At 33.8% G+C, this 15,841-nt stretch overlaps 1 protein-coding gene and 1 long non-coding RNA gene across 3 annotated transcripts in view; one reads left to right on the plus strand and one right to left on the minus strand.

The window, feature by feature from the left end:
* Nucleotides 1–15,841, plus strand: part of LOC103787459 (uncharacterized) — a 426,173-nt gene that overhangs the window by 61,682 nt on the left and 348,650 nt on the right. The gene's annotated exons all lie outside the window — the stretch shown is intronic.
* Nucleotides 1–15,841, minus strand: part of ADAM7 (ADAM metallopeptidase domain 7) — a 47,776-nt gene that overhangs the window by 15,797 nt on the left and 16,138 nt on the right. The window contains exons 4-10 of the mRNA XM_078347220.1: nucleotides 14,445–14,523; nucleotides 13,011–13,087; nucleotides 11,609–11,798; nucleotides 9,786–9,839; nucleotides 5,997–6,068; nucleotides 2,841–3,010; nucleotides 141–225 (exon numbers count right to left, since the gene is read on the minus strand). Coding sequence (XP_078203346.1) covers nucleotides 141–225; nucleotides 2,841–3,010; nucleotides 5,997–6,068; nucleotides 9,786–9,839; nucleotides 11,609–11,798; nucleotides 13,011–13,087; nucleotides 14,445–14,523 — 727 coding nt within the window. The remainder of the gene's footprint in view (nucleotides 1–140; nucleotides 226–2,840; nucleotides 3,011–5,996; nucleotides 6,069–9,785; nucleotides 9,840–11,608; nucleotides 11,799–13,010; nucleotides 13,088–14,444; nucleotides 14,524–15,841) is intronic.

Raw genomic sequence — 15,841 nt, forward strand, 5'->3', positions numbered from 1 at the left:
TAAAACAGTCTATTTGTGACATATCTTCGTGAGTATATATGAGAAAATGCACACATGATCTCTTTCCATGGAACTCAGGACATTACAGAAATTTTATTCAAACATTTTTGATTAGGTAATATAAATAAAATACAGCCCACCTTAATGACACTGGAGGAATAATAGGGCAGGCACATACCCCCTGGATAAGAAATTCCTTGCACATGTGTGTAGAGCCACTTCCCACTATGAAAAAGATGCAAATATACTCTTTAATCTGAGTTCATAGTTCAGTTAACACAAATATCAAATTTCAGTGAACCCCAACAATGCCAATGCTTTTGCATGTGAAAATGCCTTTTTGTTTCTGGAGTTTTGGAATTGAGGCTGACCTTAGTTGAAATTGAGCTCTTTAATCTGTTGGATATTACAGGCATTGAAAAAGCCAGTGCAATCTTAAGCTGACATTATAGAAAGGTATAAAACAAAAACAAAAAAATACAAATCAAAAAATAAAATTGAAATCCCATTTACCTGACTCTCGTCTACGCTGCTCTCAGCTTTGGATAAAACCACTTACAAGATGAGAAATTAATTAATTAATGAAGTTTAAAAGTGCTTAGAAGGAAAAAATATAAGTAACACAGTGAATGGACTTAATACCATGATTGATTAGCTAGGACTGAAAAACATTAAGACTTTCAATCAACCATAGAAACTCAGGTAGGATTTTATAGCTAAAATAAAACATTTAAAAGAGTTGTCAGACAAAATGAGGACCATTGTTGGCTGACTTGAAAAGACAAATGTAGATATTTATCTTATAAGAATCCAAATTTGATTTGATTTCAGGAATAGTATTTGGAGTTGCACCACTTTAAAAAGAGCCTTTTAAAGGCTGAAGGGCCATGTCTGGAATGTAACAGAACTGAGAGACAAGAAAGGTGGTCAGATTAGATGACCCCTTTCAGTCTTTACCTTTTTTGGTTAATATACACTCCATATATTTTTTTATCATTGAAATGTTTCTCATCCTACACTTTAGGCATAAGTATTTGACCAATGTATTTGAAACTGACTATTTCAGTTATGTAGTTACTTGAAATCAAGTAATACCATGATAATGCCATATATACTATCTTGCCACTTCTTTACCTAAGTGAATACAGAAGGGAAGATACCCAAGAAACTTAACACGTAAGAAGTCCCAAACATGATGCTTAATTGGCTATTTAGTAGCATTTCACCCTATGTCCTTACTTGCAGATATCCTATTGATATGAGAAGCTACTGGTTAGAATAGGAGATATTCTAAGGAAGTTAAACAGTTTTCTACTTACACCCATTCAAAATATTGTTGGTTTTATTTATTAAGTATTTAAAAATACATGTATAAGGAGAGGACAAAGTAGTTAATCTTACCCACTCTGAAATTTATGGTGATTCTTTGCTACTCTCCATTCCCCATGATTTTGGGGGCACGCTAATGCATGAATATTCAAGTCCAAGCCCAGGCACAACTATACCTCTGGAGATACATGCTATGGGCCATCCCAGATATAAAAACCAGAAATTACATTACTCTGAAGGCCTGATTCACTCTCGTTAATCTGCCAAAGGACCGAATCTGACTTCTGACTACAAGTATTGGAAACTTCAGGTTTTTGAGTTCATACTGAAAGTCAACAATTAAATAATAATAGATTAGCAGGCTGAGTTTGCAGACCTTAGAGGAAATACCAGAATTATGGGTACATAAAGTAGGAAAAGCGGATATTAGTCTAATATAGTAGCTTTAAGGGCATCAGAAGAAATGCTAAAAGATGGCATTGCTCCAAAGTAGTTCTTGCACAATTTAGCATTCTTTAGGATAACAGGACTGTACTAAATACTAGGTTTTATTAGATTCAGTTCCATAATTACCTATCCTTTTCCTCTGGGCTCAGTACTGTGCTAGGTATCTTGAATAACAAAAATAATAAGAAAGTCCCTTTTTTAAAGAAATTAAAGATTGAGTAGTCTAGACAAAGTCACACTCTTACTCAGGCATATTAAAGCTGTGACAGGTTTCACTTATCAGATAAGGTTCCTGGTCAAATAGATAGTAGAGAAGATGATATTGAAGAACTGGTCACCAGGTAGGCAGATTTTGATGAGGGGAATATCCAGAAAGTGAGGTGCTTTTTCCCAAAAAGGCAGGTTTTGGTAGAATATTAGAATGGTACAACACTGGGAGGGTAGGAGGAGTTAGCACTGGATGCTGGTAAGAAATGTAAATGGATTTTAAAAGCACTTGGTTTACCTAATGGCATTTAAGCCTACCAAGCAATATGAATATATCAGAATTTTTCTTTTCTAGTATTAATGTTAGAAAGAAAGATTATGAAGTAGTCCACTTGAAAACTTTCTATTTATTTATTTATTGAGACAGGGTCTCTCTTTGTCACTCAGGCTGGAGTGCAGTAGCACAATCACAGCTCACGTTAGCCTTAACCTCCTGGATTCAAGAGATCCCGTAGCCTTAGCCTCCCAAGGAGCTGATACCACAGGTGCATGCTACCATACTCAGCTAATTTTTAATTTTTTTGTACAGATGAGGTCTTGGTATGTTGCCTGGGACTGGTCTTGAACTCCTAGGCTAAAGCAATCTTCCCACTTTGGTTTCCTAAAATGTTGGGATTAAAGGTATAAGCCACTGTGCTTCGTTGGAAATTTTCTGTATAGCTACAAATAGCATTTTGTCCCTATGTGATACTAAAAAGTCAACTGCTTAAAAAGTTTGTTTTTTTTTTCTGTTCATTATTTGTTTTCTTTTGTAATAATCCACCTAAAATCTGCAAGGAAATAGAGCAGTCACCAACCTGAGTAATAGAACGTGATCAAAATGCTTCCTTGTTTTAAGAATCCTTTCTTGCCAAACTGAAAAATGCAACAAGGTAGTTTCTATATTTGAATGTAGTTCTATTTTATCTCCATGTGTCCATATTTCAACACCAACCAACGTCACATGGATGTTTAACGTTTTATAAATCTGTTAAAAAAATCATTTTTCACAAAGTCAAGTTGCTAGAAAGATTCTTCTTCATTATTATATTCCTTTATGTTTCCCCAAAATCAATAACTTGAACATGTGAGGTACATAAGTAGATAGTGAAAACCTAATTTTACAAATAGATGTACCAAAATGGAACACAGAGTGCATTGCCCAGAATACCTGATGAATTTTCTGGTCAACAATAAAACTTGATCAGAAAGGTCTGCTTCCTTGAACTATCGTAAGTCTTACAGGCACTGTCTCAGGATGTGCTGGAAGAATGTATTAAAGTTCTGAGGTTAGAACTGGCCTAAAAGTGTGAATTTACTAACAGTGGCAGGTGGTGTGAGTGCTCCTTACTCACCTTCATTCTTTAGGCCAAGTGTTTATTCTGTGGCAGGTTAGAAAGCTGGTATTGGTTTTCAAAAACCTAGCTGCTGTGTTTGATCTTTATGCTTGATTTTTGTAGCTGCCTTTTTTAAAAAAAGAAATCTGAGAAATGTTACTAGGCATTGCTCTAAGCAAGCAGAAGTAGTTGTAGCCTATAAACCTCACACCTATTCCTAGCTGCTCGGTAAACACCTGCGTGATAGGTACTTTTATGCCAGGACAAAAGAAATCAGAGTTCATGTGACGGTTATGGGAATTTTGAGAGAAAGGAATACGTATTGTGTCAGTGTTATATTCCACAGTAGTCAGTACGAGTAGTTTGAAAGAAAGTGAATGATAAACTATGAACATGGAATGAACAGAAATGGAATGATAATCCATACAAAGTTCCTAGGCAATGTAACTAGTCAGTACAAAGTGTGATACTCATATCATTCCCATAGCAATAACCTTGTGTTAATATTCTACTTTTCTTAACCTACAGGATGTGAATGTACTGAATTCCATGTGTCAATAGAACCCACAAAGGTCATTTCATAATCAGGAGAATTAGGTGACTTTTAAACTCTCCTGAAGTTAGATATCTAGTTAAACTCTGACCTCAGATCTATACTGAAGCCTGTGATATGTATCCTTATTCTTCTTGGCCCTGAATATAAATATATACATATATATACATATCATATATATATATATATATATATATATATATATATATATACATACTAGCACTAAAGGTGGATTGGATGAATTGGAGTAAATTTTTATAAGATACTTCTATATGTGTAGTGGCATAACGCTATTTGAAGTTAGACTGTGTTTTATTAAACACATATTGCACTCATATTTAAACCCTAAAAATAGTTTTAAAAACCAATGGTGGTGGTAGAATAAATAATAAAAAATACTCAATCCAAAAGCAGGCAGGACAAAGGATAAGAGAAATGAAAAAGATTAAATAAGTAAAAATAATTAACAAAATTATAGATTTTAATCCAATGATATCAAGTTATAGTAAATGTAAGTTGACCAAATATATCAATTAAAAGATAGAGGTCATCAGATTTGATAAAGAAAAAAATATGCTATCTACAAGAAATTTAATTTAACTATAAAGTTGTAGGTAAAAGTAAAAAGATAGCCAAAGATGTAAGCACAAATAAAAAAAAAAGCTGCAGTGGGTGGCCGTATTAATCAGATAAAGTAGGCTTAAGAACAAAGAATATTTACAAAGGTTAAAAAAGGGCATTACAGGATGACAAAATGGTCAATTCTCCAAGAAGACATAGTGATTCTAAGTGCATTTGCCACTAATCAACAGAGCTTTGAAATATAGAAAGCAAAAGCTGATAACACTGAAGGGACAGACAGAGAAATTCACCATTATAGCTGGAGAATTCCACACCTCTATCTTAGTAATTGTTATAAAATAGAAAATTAGTATGAATACAGAGATCTGAAAAACACTATCAACCAACTTAACATAATTGATATCTATAGAAAACTCTAACAAAGCTATAGTGAAATATTTTTTTTTTCAGGTACACATGCACATTCACCATGCTAAACCAGATTCTGAGCCATGAAAAAATAACTCAAATTTTAAACAATTGAAATTTAAAAAATCATAATTTCTAATCCTCAAAGAGTAAAAATGAGGGCTCAATAAACATAAATATATGTAATAAATTCCCAAGTATTTAAAAATTATAAAACACACGTATAACCACTGAGTCAGAGAAAGCTACAAGGCACATTAGAAATATTTTTAGTTGGATGAAAATTTCAAATAAAGTATGTTAGAATGTGTGGGAAATAGCTAAAGAAGCACACACTTTCCATATCACCCAGTATTCCTACTACTTAGTTATTTACAAAAAATGAATTAAATTTTAATTTACACATACAATTGTATACAAATATTTAAAGCCTTTGTATTTACTGTTTTACGTATATCTGAAAGCACTATCAACCAACTTGACATAATTGTTATCTATAGAAATTTCTATCAAAATTATAAACAAATGTCCCTCAACTGGTGAATTGATAACCATTGGCCTAGAGGGGCCTTCTTTAAAGCTTTTTCTTATGGAGTCTCTTTATCCTAGTTTTAGGGCTGATGTGTCTTAGAATGAATCAGTAAAAAAAAAATGTGTTGAAATTCAGTATTTTTTAAAGGATTATATACTTCATTCTAATTTAGGCAAATTGAGCATTTTAATATATTTTACTGAAACAGTTACCCCACTTTCCATGCCAAATCATGGACAATAAATTATAGCTTAAAAGTGAGATTTGGTTTATAGTGATTGATATTCATATTCTTTGTACATTGCTTCATAAATTTTGTGATTATAGACCAAGTTTTGAAACTTATTTCAATATTAAATGTCATTTACATAGAAAACTGAAAATTCAGAGCTGTGGTTATTCCTTTTTCTAGTGGATTTTGGCTTATTAGTTTATTTGGTGAATATCTGTAGTTTTTATTGCCTTAATATCAGGTGACTACAATTGTCCAGCAGAGATCTGTGATAAAAAGTTCTTTTCATTTGTATTTTTGGCTTGATTCAAAAACTATATCAAACCTTACCATGTTGACAAAATTGACCATTCCCCAAATTCGGTTCCTTAGTTTATCATGAGGATGACTATTCCTGTGATACTGGAAATATAAATATCATATTAACATTCATTAATAATAGGAGTTGCATAAAAGCTCAACAAAATACTTCATTCATCATTAGCTGTTACAAAGAAAAAAGTCATTGGCCTAATGAAGAAATCTCCTTTCATTCAGCTAAAATCCAGGCAACTTAAATACATTTTTGATATAAGATAACTAAATACAGCCCTTCTAAAGACATGCTTAGGCTTAGTATTACTTCAAGCTTTTCTTTCTAACTTGGTTTTCAAGTTACATTGTACTACATTACATTAATTTATTAAACCAACTGAGTAGTGTTCTTCAGAGTCCATTATTATCATGTTGATGACATAAACCTATTGAAGCCACAAAGCAATCAATATACGGACTAGAACAGCAACTTTATTAACCCTTCTGTGTCCTTGGTGTTCACAAAATAAGGAATATGTAGTAAAACAAAACAAAACAAAAAAACCCACTGGAGCTGGAGATGTGCTGAAGAGGGACAGGAAACTGTGGCTGTGTCTTCCCTCCAGGACATAGATAAGAGGGCAAACCAGACTTTCATGTTCCAACTATTCTGACTTTTGTTCTCACCTGGTAACTGGATTCCATTTTTGTACTATTGGGATCTTGTATCAATTATCAATTTAGACCTGATCAAATATACTTAATAATAGCATAAGATGCCCTGTAGGAATAAATTCAAATGGTCAAATGTTTTTCATAATAAAAACAAGAAATTAACCTGCCTTTCCTGAATCTTGCAAGTGTCTACTTGTTACCCTTCCATTGCTCTCCTGTTATATCAAATATCTAAATACCACTACGATATAGCTTTAGAATCTCTTCGATTTTTACATCCCACCTACTCAACCTACTACACCCTAATTATAACTGACACTATTCCATTGAAACTATTCTTAAAAACCCACAAATATTCTCTTTTCAAATACATTGTGAACATATTTTCCTTCCTGGTCATCTTGACCATGTTTAATATTGACCATTTTCTGTTTCAATAAATTTTTTAATTTCTTGGTTTCTATTACTCCGTACACTCACATCATTTTATTGTTCATTACCATGATCTCCTTAAATACTGGATGTTAAATAAGTTTCATGACAGGATTTCTATTGATTGATGAGAATTGCTCAAAATTCACTGCCTGAAATTCACTGTGGAGAAAGATTCAGAGGCTATCTTAGAGACCACATAGTGTAGGTACTTTGTCAATCAATGATTTTCAACCAGAGAAGAGGAAGGAGGAATGGTTAGGTATGAGCTTTGCACTTTTATTGCCAAATCTTTATTTAATGGTTGGTGTTTCCCAGGATTCAGACATTCGTGTCCTGGTCTTTTTTTTTTTTCAACTTGGCAGCTCTGGGAGTATCATCTATATCCTCATTTTGCTTTCCTGCTGAGAATTCCTCACTATCTTTGAGATATGTAAACATCTCAACATGTTTCCAAAGACTGCTTTGGTTTCCTTATTTTATATGACTGGAACGCTCAAATTTTCTTGAACACCAAGGACACAGAAGGGTTAATAAGGTTGCTGTTCTAGTCCGTATATTGAGAATTGCTTTCTTGCCCTTTCTGTTTGTGTTGCTCCTAGGGATGAGATCTTGCTCTGTCACCCAGGCTGGAGTGCAGTGGGGTGAACATGGCTCATTGCAGCCTCAACCTCCTGAGCTCATGTGATCCTCCTGTCTCAGCCTCCCAGGTAGCTGGGATCACAGGTACACACCACCACACCCAGCTTTTTTTTTTTTCTCTTCTTGTAGTGATGAGGTTTTTCTCTGTTGCCCAGGCTGGTCTCAAATCCTGGTCTTAAGCAGTCCTTCCACCTTGACTTCCCAAAGTTCTGGGATTACAGATGTGAGCCACTGCACCTGACCTCTGCTGCCCTTTTTATTTGGCTATCATATATATCATTAATGCTCAGAATCTAGCATATTGGCTGTTCATTAACTATTTGTCAAATGAAAATGGATGATTTACCATAGGAACTTCTCTAAATAAAGAAACCCTTAAGTATTTTGACACTATTAAAGCAGCATGTGTAAGAGCTATACACATAAAGCCCATTTTAATGCAAATAAAGTCACACCAAGCAACCCCTCTCCTTAGTATCCGAGTTAAAATTTTAATAACGTCTTCTTAGTCTTTAATATCACATCTATTGTTATTAAAATTTAACACTCATACCTTACTTACAAAGTGTAAAATTGTGACTACCTTTACATTCCTAATCTAAAATTCTGTTGAACATTTTAAGTATGATTTTTTTCTCCCAACCTATTATCCTTGCCTGATATTTTAGTACTCAATTTAAATTTTACAACATCTTGCATTAACTGTTTGAACATACTGTTTTAGAAACCTATGTCTTCTTTTGTTTAAAACATATGCTCTGTGGTTTACTTACAGGCCATCTATCTCCTTCTTACAATTGATTTTTAAGGATTTTTTCTTTGTCTTTGATATTCAGACATTTTTCTACAATGTTATCTGATTTATTCCTTTACTTCTGGAAAATTCTCAAGAATTGTCTCTTATTTGTCTGTCATCCAATCATTCTCACTCTCTCTTCCTAAACTTTGTATTCTGAACTGATGTCTCTTATGTTCTCTTTTACAGTTTCCAACTTTTTATTTCTCTGGAGAAATGGTCGTTTCTCTAACTCCTCCATTCTTCAATTCACGAATTCTTTCTTCACGTGTTTCTAATCTTCTGTTTAATTTTTTCAATGGTATGTAATTTTTCCTTTTATAGATGTTAAAACAAGTATGCCTGCCCTTTTGTCCAGTCTTTTCTAATTATTTTAATGTCATTTTTATTCATCTTTATATCTTTAATAACTTTACACATGTAATTTAATGTTACAGCATAGTCTGAAATATCGCTGGATCATTTACAGTTCCTGGTGGGCTTATTCTTCTTTTCTCTAAGTTGATTGACTCTTCCTCATGTGATTCATTTTATCTTGGATTATTAAAAAGTCATTTTAGGACATTTTTGACTTGACCTCCAGCAGTTTTGCAGGCCTCTAATATGCTTTTATGTTTAAAAATTTACTTGGCAATTCTGCATCTGTATAAATATATAATATCAGGTCCCACATCTGTGCATAACACGAAGAGGTGATTTGTTTTCCCTTGTGTAACATTTTACCTGCTCATGGCCACAGGAAGGCAGATAATTTCCTTAACCTCCTGCAGTTTCTGCGGCACATTTCTAGTTCCCTTTTCTGAGATGGGCAGCCTTTTATCACTCTGAGAATGATGCAGAGGACTCATTTCCAAATTTCAGTATTTTCTTCTCATGAGGTTTAATTTCTTATCTCTTTTTGTATTCTATATATCATGGTCACCAAGCCTTTGAATTTTACTTACTGTTAGTAGAGATTTTTTTCTTCATTTTTAGTACTTGGAGATTTTCCAGTTTTTCTTTTGAGCTTAACAATAGTTTGCTAAAATGTTTTCAACATTTTATATGTCGTTCAGCATTTTTATATGTTCTTAATGGGGAGGAATGTTCTATTTCGGGTCAGTCTGCTATTGGGCAAAGAACCCCACAGTCTATTATGTGTGTCTGTTTTGGGAAGCTAAAAATAGGACTTTGGGCCTAGATTGGAACTCTGATTAGAATACATTTTTTTCTATGCTAGAATCATAACTACAAGTTTTACAAGGAAGAATAAAGAGAAAAATGTTCAGTTGAAAACTTACCGTAGTATCATCAGCAACAATGAACAATTCAACATACTTTTCATTGTAGATGCCCTGTAAATTTAAGGAAAATTCAGTGAAATATAATTAATGCTTTTTATCTTAACCCTTTAAGTTGGAAAGAAAAACCCTAATATTTTCATGGTAAGAAATGTTAATATTATTGATCCAAAAAGGGAAGGCACATGAATATATAAAATTATATGAATTTATCTAAATGAGATCTACTATATGATTAACACGGTGTCCTATATACCAGATTTTATTATTACTGAAACAATGTTTCCTATTTGACTTTCATTTTTACATTTCCTTTTTAAATTTAATTGTTTAATTTCCAGGGTCCATGTGCAGGATGTATGGGTTTGTTACACAAGTAAACATGTGCTATGGTGCTTTCCTGCACTTATCAACCCATCAACTAGGTATTAAGCCCAGGATGCATTAGCTCTTTTTTGTACTGCTTTGTTTAGGTTTTCAGATCAAATAAGAGTTGTAGATAATCATAAACACACACTTTAACATTTAGGGTTTTTTTTTTTCATTTACTGAGTAAATGCTTCATTAGTTAGCTCATGTGAAAACATTCATCTGTAACTGAGAGCTAAAACATCAGCTGGACTAATAGGACTGATTGCATTTCTCCCAACCTTCAAATTTGCAGTAGTCTCAATTCCAAGGAAACTGGTATAAATTTTGTTATTCATAGATCTTTTAATTTTAATTTTGGGACGGTTCACTCTGTCACCCGGACGGGAGTGCAGTGGCACGATCTTGGCTCACTGCAGTCTCCACCTCCAGGGTTCAACTGATTCTTCTGCTTTAGCCTCCCAAGCAACTGGAATTACAGGTGCATGCCACTACCACCTGACCTTTTTTTTTTTTTTTTTTTTTTTGTATTTTTAGCAGAGATGGGGTATCATCATGTTGGCCAGACTGGTCACAAACTCCTGACCTCAAATGATCTGCCTACCTCAGCCTCCCAAAGTGCTGGGATTACAAGCTTGAGCCACCTCACCTGGCTGATCTTTTATTTCTATAAAACACCGATACCAGGAAATTCTTCTAAGTGTTCAGCTTTCAGTATGCATGCACTGAGGTACATGCATATTCTCTGTGGACATGATGGAGGTAAATTGTTCAGAGATTTGGTGAGACCATTTTTCTATGGACTAAGTCATCATTTATTTGTTGATTTATTCCATCAAGAAACATTCCTTTGACATCCAGTATGTTTCAGACACTGTGTGAATCATGGACATATGAAGAAGAAAAACAACGTTGTAGCTTACAGGCTAACATCCACTAGGAATTTAAGGGGATATGGATTTGTTGTATAGAAAAGCCTAAAGCTCCAAGGAGTACATTTATGCAGTAATCCCACCAAAAACAACCTATTTTATCCTTAAGTGTCCTTAGCTGTTAAAACATTTGGATGATAAGAAAGGAAGAACATAGCTTTTCATCAATAACTGCAAAAAATGGCGGGGAAGACAAGGAAAGACAATATTTCTAGATTAGGTTTTAGGACATTAAAAATTTCATTATTTCCAGCTACTTACAGCCCCAATGCTTTCAATCTACATGCAGGGTTGTAGAATCATCCGTTTGGTAACTGATGAAACAAACTGAGATTTACTCTACGAAATAAACACTTTTTACGTAGATAACAAAAAAGTTTTCAAATGTCAAGTAGTAGATGAAGTGACTCCAAGTAGCACTTAGATTTCACTAGCTGGACTCATACTTTGTCCTGAGGTATCATCAAGAAAACAAAAAGTGTTTCATTTGGGGCAAAGACGATTTAGCAATAAATTACTCACTTTTGTTTTGTAGTCTCCTTTAGATTCAGTATCCTCTGCAACAGTTTTCCTGGTAAAATTAGGCTCCATACAGGAATAATTGGCAACAAAAGGCACCTTTGGGTTATATTTGAACACCAAATGTTCTCCCTCATCTGAATATTTCACTGGTTCAATGAGGTATCTTTGGTCATTTACTCTGAAGAATCCCCTGTAGAAATTGGGAACACAAAATCTATCCAAGTTCTGTAACTACTCTACTTTCTTTTATTGACTTTCTCTCTTCATAAAAGATAAACTACAAAGCCAGTGCTTCGTGAACATGCAGGAGGATGCTTTCATTGGTAGTAAGGAACCATGATGATACGTAACCTTTGACTGAATCAGTACCTTTTTTCTAAGGGCCAACATACTAGATTTTCAGAAGTTTAACAGTCCAATATCTGCTTGGAGTACAGGTAGAGTAGCAAGTTCCACTGGTGGATGTGAATCACTTAGGAGTTATTGCAAAAATTTTGTGAGTTTCTATGTCTCTCTTGACATGGGATAAATATGAAAGTAAATTTGTGAAAGTAAAAATACTAGTATGTGATAATTGTGTCATTAAAGGGGGTTCTCATTCTTGAAAATACTGAGAAGTATTCAAGTAAATTTCTCATAATTGAAGACAGAACTTCCTTCTTGTCCTACTCCTTACCTCTCCACATTGTCCTTCTTTGTCCATGATGTATAGAGAACTATAGGCTTTACTTCTGATTTTTTTTCAAGGGACTGTAAACACAGTTTGATTTAGTAAAAACCTAAATGAGTCAAGCATTATTGTATAATGGGAATTTACAAAATTAGCATTAAAAAGACCGGGTTTTTCTTTTTTAAAATTTTTAAAAAATTAAAATTATTAAATACACAATAAATCTTTTTTATCTTTTATTTTTTTAATAAAGATGGGATTTCACCGTGATGGCCAGGCTGGTCTTGAACTCCTAACCTCAGGTGATCCACCCACCTCGGCCTCCCAAAGTGCTAGGATTATAGGCGTGAGCTACCGCGCCTGGCCAAGACCTGGGTTTTATACTCAGTTTTATCACTAGCAAATAGACTATTCAGGAGAAAGTCTCTAGTTTCAGTCAATACCCTGAACTGCAAAATGAGAGGCCAGACTAAATGATTTTCAGTAATCTTCCAAATATGAATCCCTTATCCATGTACTGCAAAGCTTGTCTTGTTCAGCACTATGCATTAGACATCTCTTTGTCAAAGCATAAATCACAGTCTAGAGCTGAAACTGATAAAAATCCACAGTAGCTTTTTTCTCATGAATTTTTCTACATACCAGGATTGATAAAACCAAATCAACGAAGTTAATTTCTTTGAAAATCCATAGGAAAACTCATAAAGAACAAAGAAAGATATTCTGCATTACCTTAGACCATTACACGTACTGATACTGGCAGCTGAATCATATTCGTGTACTATGGATCCTTGGTAGAAACAGTGATCCTAAAATAGAAGAAGACGCTATTACTTCAGGTATAAATATTGATATTATGCAAATTTAATATATAAATATTTTCTGTTCAGAATATATCAACATTTTATTTTGACAAATTGCTTTGATATTTGTTCATGCATCTATTCATTAAATTCTTTCATTTGGAAATATTTGAGCCTGCTTCAGAGACCTTTTACCTTAATTATGTGATTATTTTGTGTAAAGCAAAGTATAGATTCTTCCCCTAAAAATTAAATAGTCTATTAGTGATGACAGTAGTTTTAGAAATGTGGCCCTTTTCCTTAGAAATATTACTTCTTAATCTACCCTAAATTTTTACCATAGTAACCTTTCTGTGATAATGTAATTTTTCCCAGTTGCCCATGAAATTAAGCCAAATGCTTGATTATCATTAAAACTAGGTCTCCCTCTCCAACCAGTTCCCCTAAAGCCTTTCTCTCCTGCCTCTCTGCTTCAATCAAGTTGGTGTCTTTGTTACTGCCTACTTGATGCTCTGCCCATGGTAGTCCAATCAGGTAATTATTTTTCCCATTATTTCCATGTGTTCAAATCCTGCCTATGAATAACATTTTTTATGGCCCTCCAGGGACTCACACCCTCACAAATAACCCAATTCCTGCAGAGAAGAATGTTACCCAGTTTTCCTCTTGTTCTATTTTGAAGATTGCATGAAGACTTAGCTCTCATAGAAGTGGACAGTTGCTTTAAAACAAGGAAATACATTTTTAAATGTGTAGTTTTGGTTAAAAAAAAAAGTAATGTTCTTGGTAGAAGATTACAGAGGACAAGTTTTGGAAAAAAGCATTGGGGATATAAAAATAAAATCTGTAAATATATTTTATTAAAATTAATGGAGCAATAATAATAAATGAATGAAAAATTATTTGAGGATTGAAGACAAAGCCTCAACATTGGTGCATCAGAAAAACTGGGCAAGGTGGTGAGAATCACATAAGGATCAACGAATGGAGATTTTACAGTTGTTTCATAGCTTCGGATTTTATCCACTTAGCTTGATCAGAGTCTCATAAGGTGCCTTGTATTTTTGGTGTCCCGCTTTACCCTCTTTTGACTTAACACCATATTGAGTGCATAGAAATCAGTTTGGGAAAAGAAAGATATATTCGCAGTTACAGATTTGCTTGTTAGGCAGTAAACGACTTCCTTTAGAGTCCACAGGATTATAATTTTTACTCTACAATTTTTCAGTGAGAGTAATTAATTCAGAATGTATTTCTGATGTAGTACTCTCTAGAGCAGCTTGTACAGCTAGAACAGGGTCTCTAAATCACATTAGGAAATACTGCTTTTAGAGAAGAGACATAGGAATGTTCCATAAGATACCATGATCTGAGGATGCCTGGTGAATGCTTCTCCTTTCATGGAGTAGAATGTTTCACTGTAATTTGAGCCCAGGAACTCCCTGAAAAAGAGGGCAAAGAGGTGGTGAGATTTGTTCATTTAAAAATGTGGCAGATAAAACCAATAATGTGAGGAAGAAGTGTCCAGGTTGCTTCTAAATCTCAGTAAGATCCTCTTCTACTAAAAACAGTAAGGCAAAATCAAGCCCACTGATAGAAAAAGCCTTTCTACCTAAATATAATGGTTCATAAAGACTGTAGGAAAGCTAGAAAATAAATTCTGGCAGTTTTAGCAAAGGACTAGTTTTTAAATAACTTGGAGAAAATGTTATCTAAGCAAAAATCTGAGACCAAGATTAATGCAAAATACATGCATTAATATATGTGACAAATATAAGACATCATAAGATATATGTGATGAATATGTCTTATATTCATCATATCATAAGATATGTGATGAATATGTCTTAGTATGTAATAACCTAACAGCTACATATTTAGATAAAAGCAATGTATTAATTATAATAAATTCATATTAGCAATGCTGTATTTGGAATTGAGCCCAGTCAGTCTGTCTCCCCCGTGGCAAGACCTTACCATTGCAGTGTTCTCTATGTCTGTAGTGATGGACCTGAATAAAGCCTGCCTTACAGTGCTTTAACAACTGTCACTGAATAATTTTTCTTTAACATCTTTTTGGACTACTCATGGCCACTTTTTGGTACCAACCTGAACATAAGAAACTCCTAGATTCTTCAAAAATCAGTCCAAAACACACTTCCTGATTTCATCAATCAGATTTTGAGATTCCTTCCTAAGGTATATTTCACACTTCCAAAGATGTGCATTTTCGTGTTTGCCACGTTTTTATTATGTATTCTAGAGGTCAGCAAACCTTTCTGTATAGGCGAAGATCATAAGCATTCAAGGCTATATGGGCCACGTATGTGGCTGCTATTACAAATTCTTGGTTTCATTTTAGTTTTTGTTATTGTTGCTGCTGTTTTGACTCCAAATATTCCAAATTTTAAATATTACTCTTAGATTAAGGGGTGTACATAAATAGAAAACATGTCCAATTTGGTGTACCAATATCGTTTGTTCATTTCAATGTATTTCATGTCAGTCTACCAGGTTACTTGTAACTAACTACCTTAGGAAAGGAACTTTTTCACTTTCATTTATTTTTATCTCCTGGTTTCTAAGATAGTATTTGGAATATTAAGAATGGCCAAAAAACTGCAGAACTAATGTTTAAAATGAATGAAATACAGCATTTCGCTTCTGCTGTGGCTGAATAAGCTACTATCAGATAGACATTTGATGCATAATTATTTAGTTCTGGATAACATATATAAAGAAAGTACCTAAAGGATATAG

The sequence above is a fragment of the Callithrix jacchus genome, chromosome 13, assembly GCF_049354715.1.
Source record: "Callithrix jacchus isolate 240 chromosome 13, calJac240_pri, whole genome shotgun sequence".
Classification (NCBI taxonomy): Eukaryota; Metazoa; Chordata; class Mammalia; order Primates; family Cebidae; genus Callithrix; species Callithrix jacchus.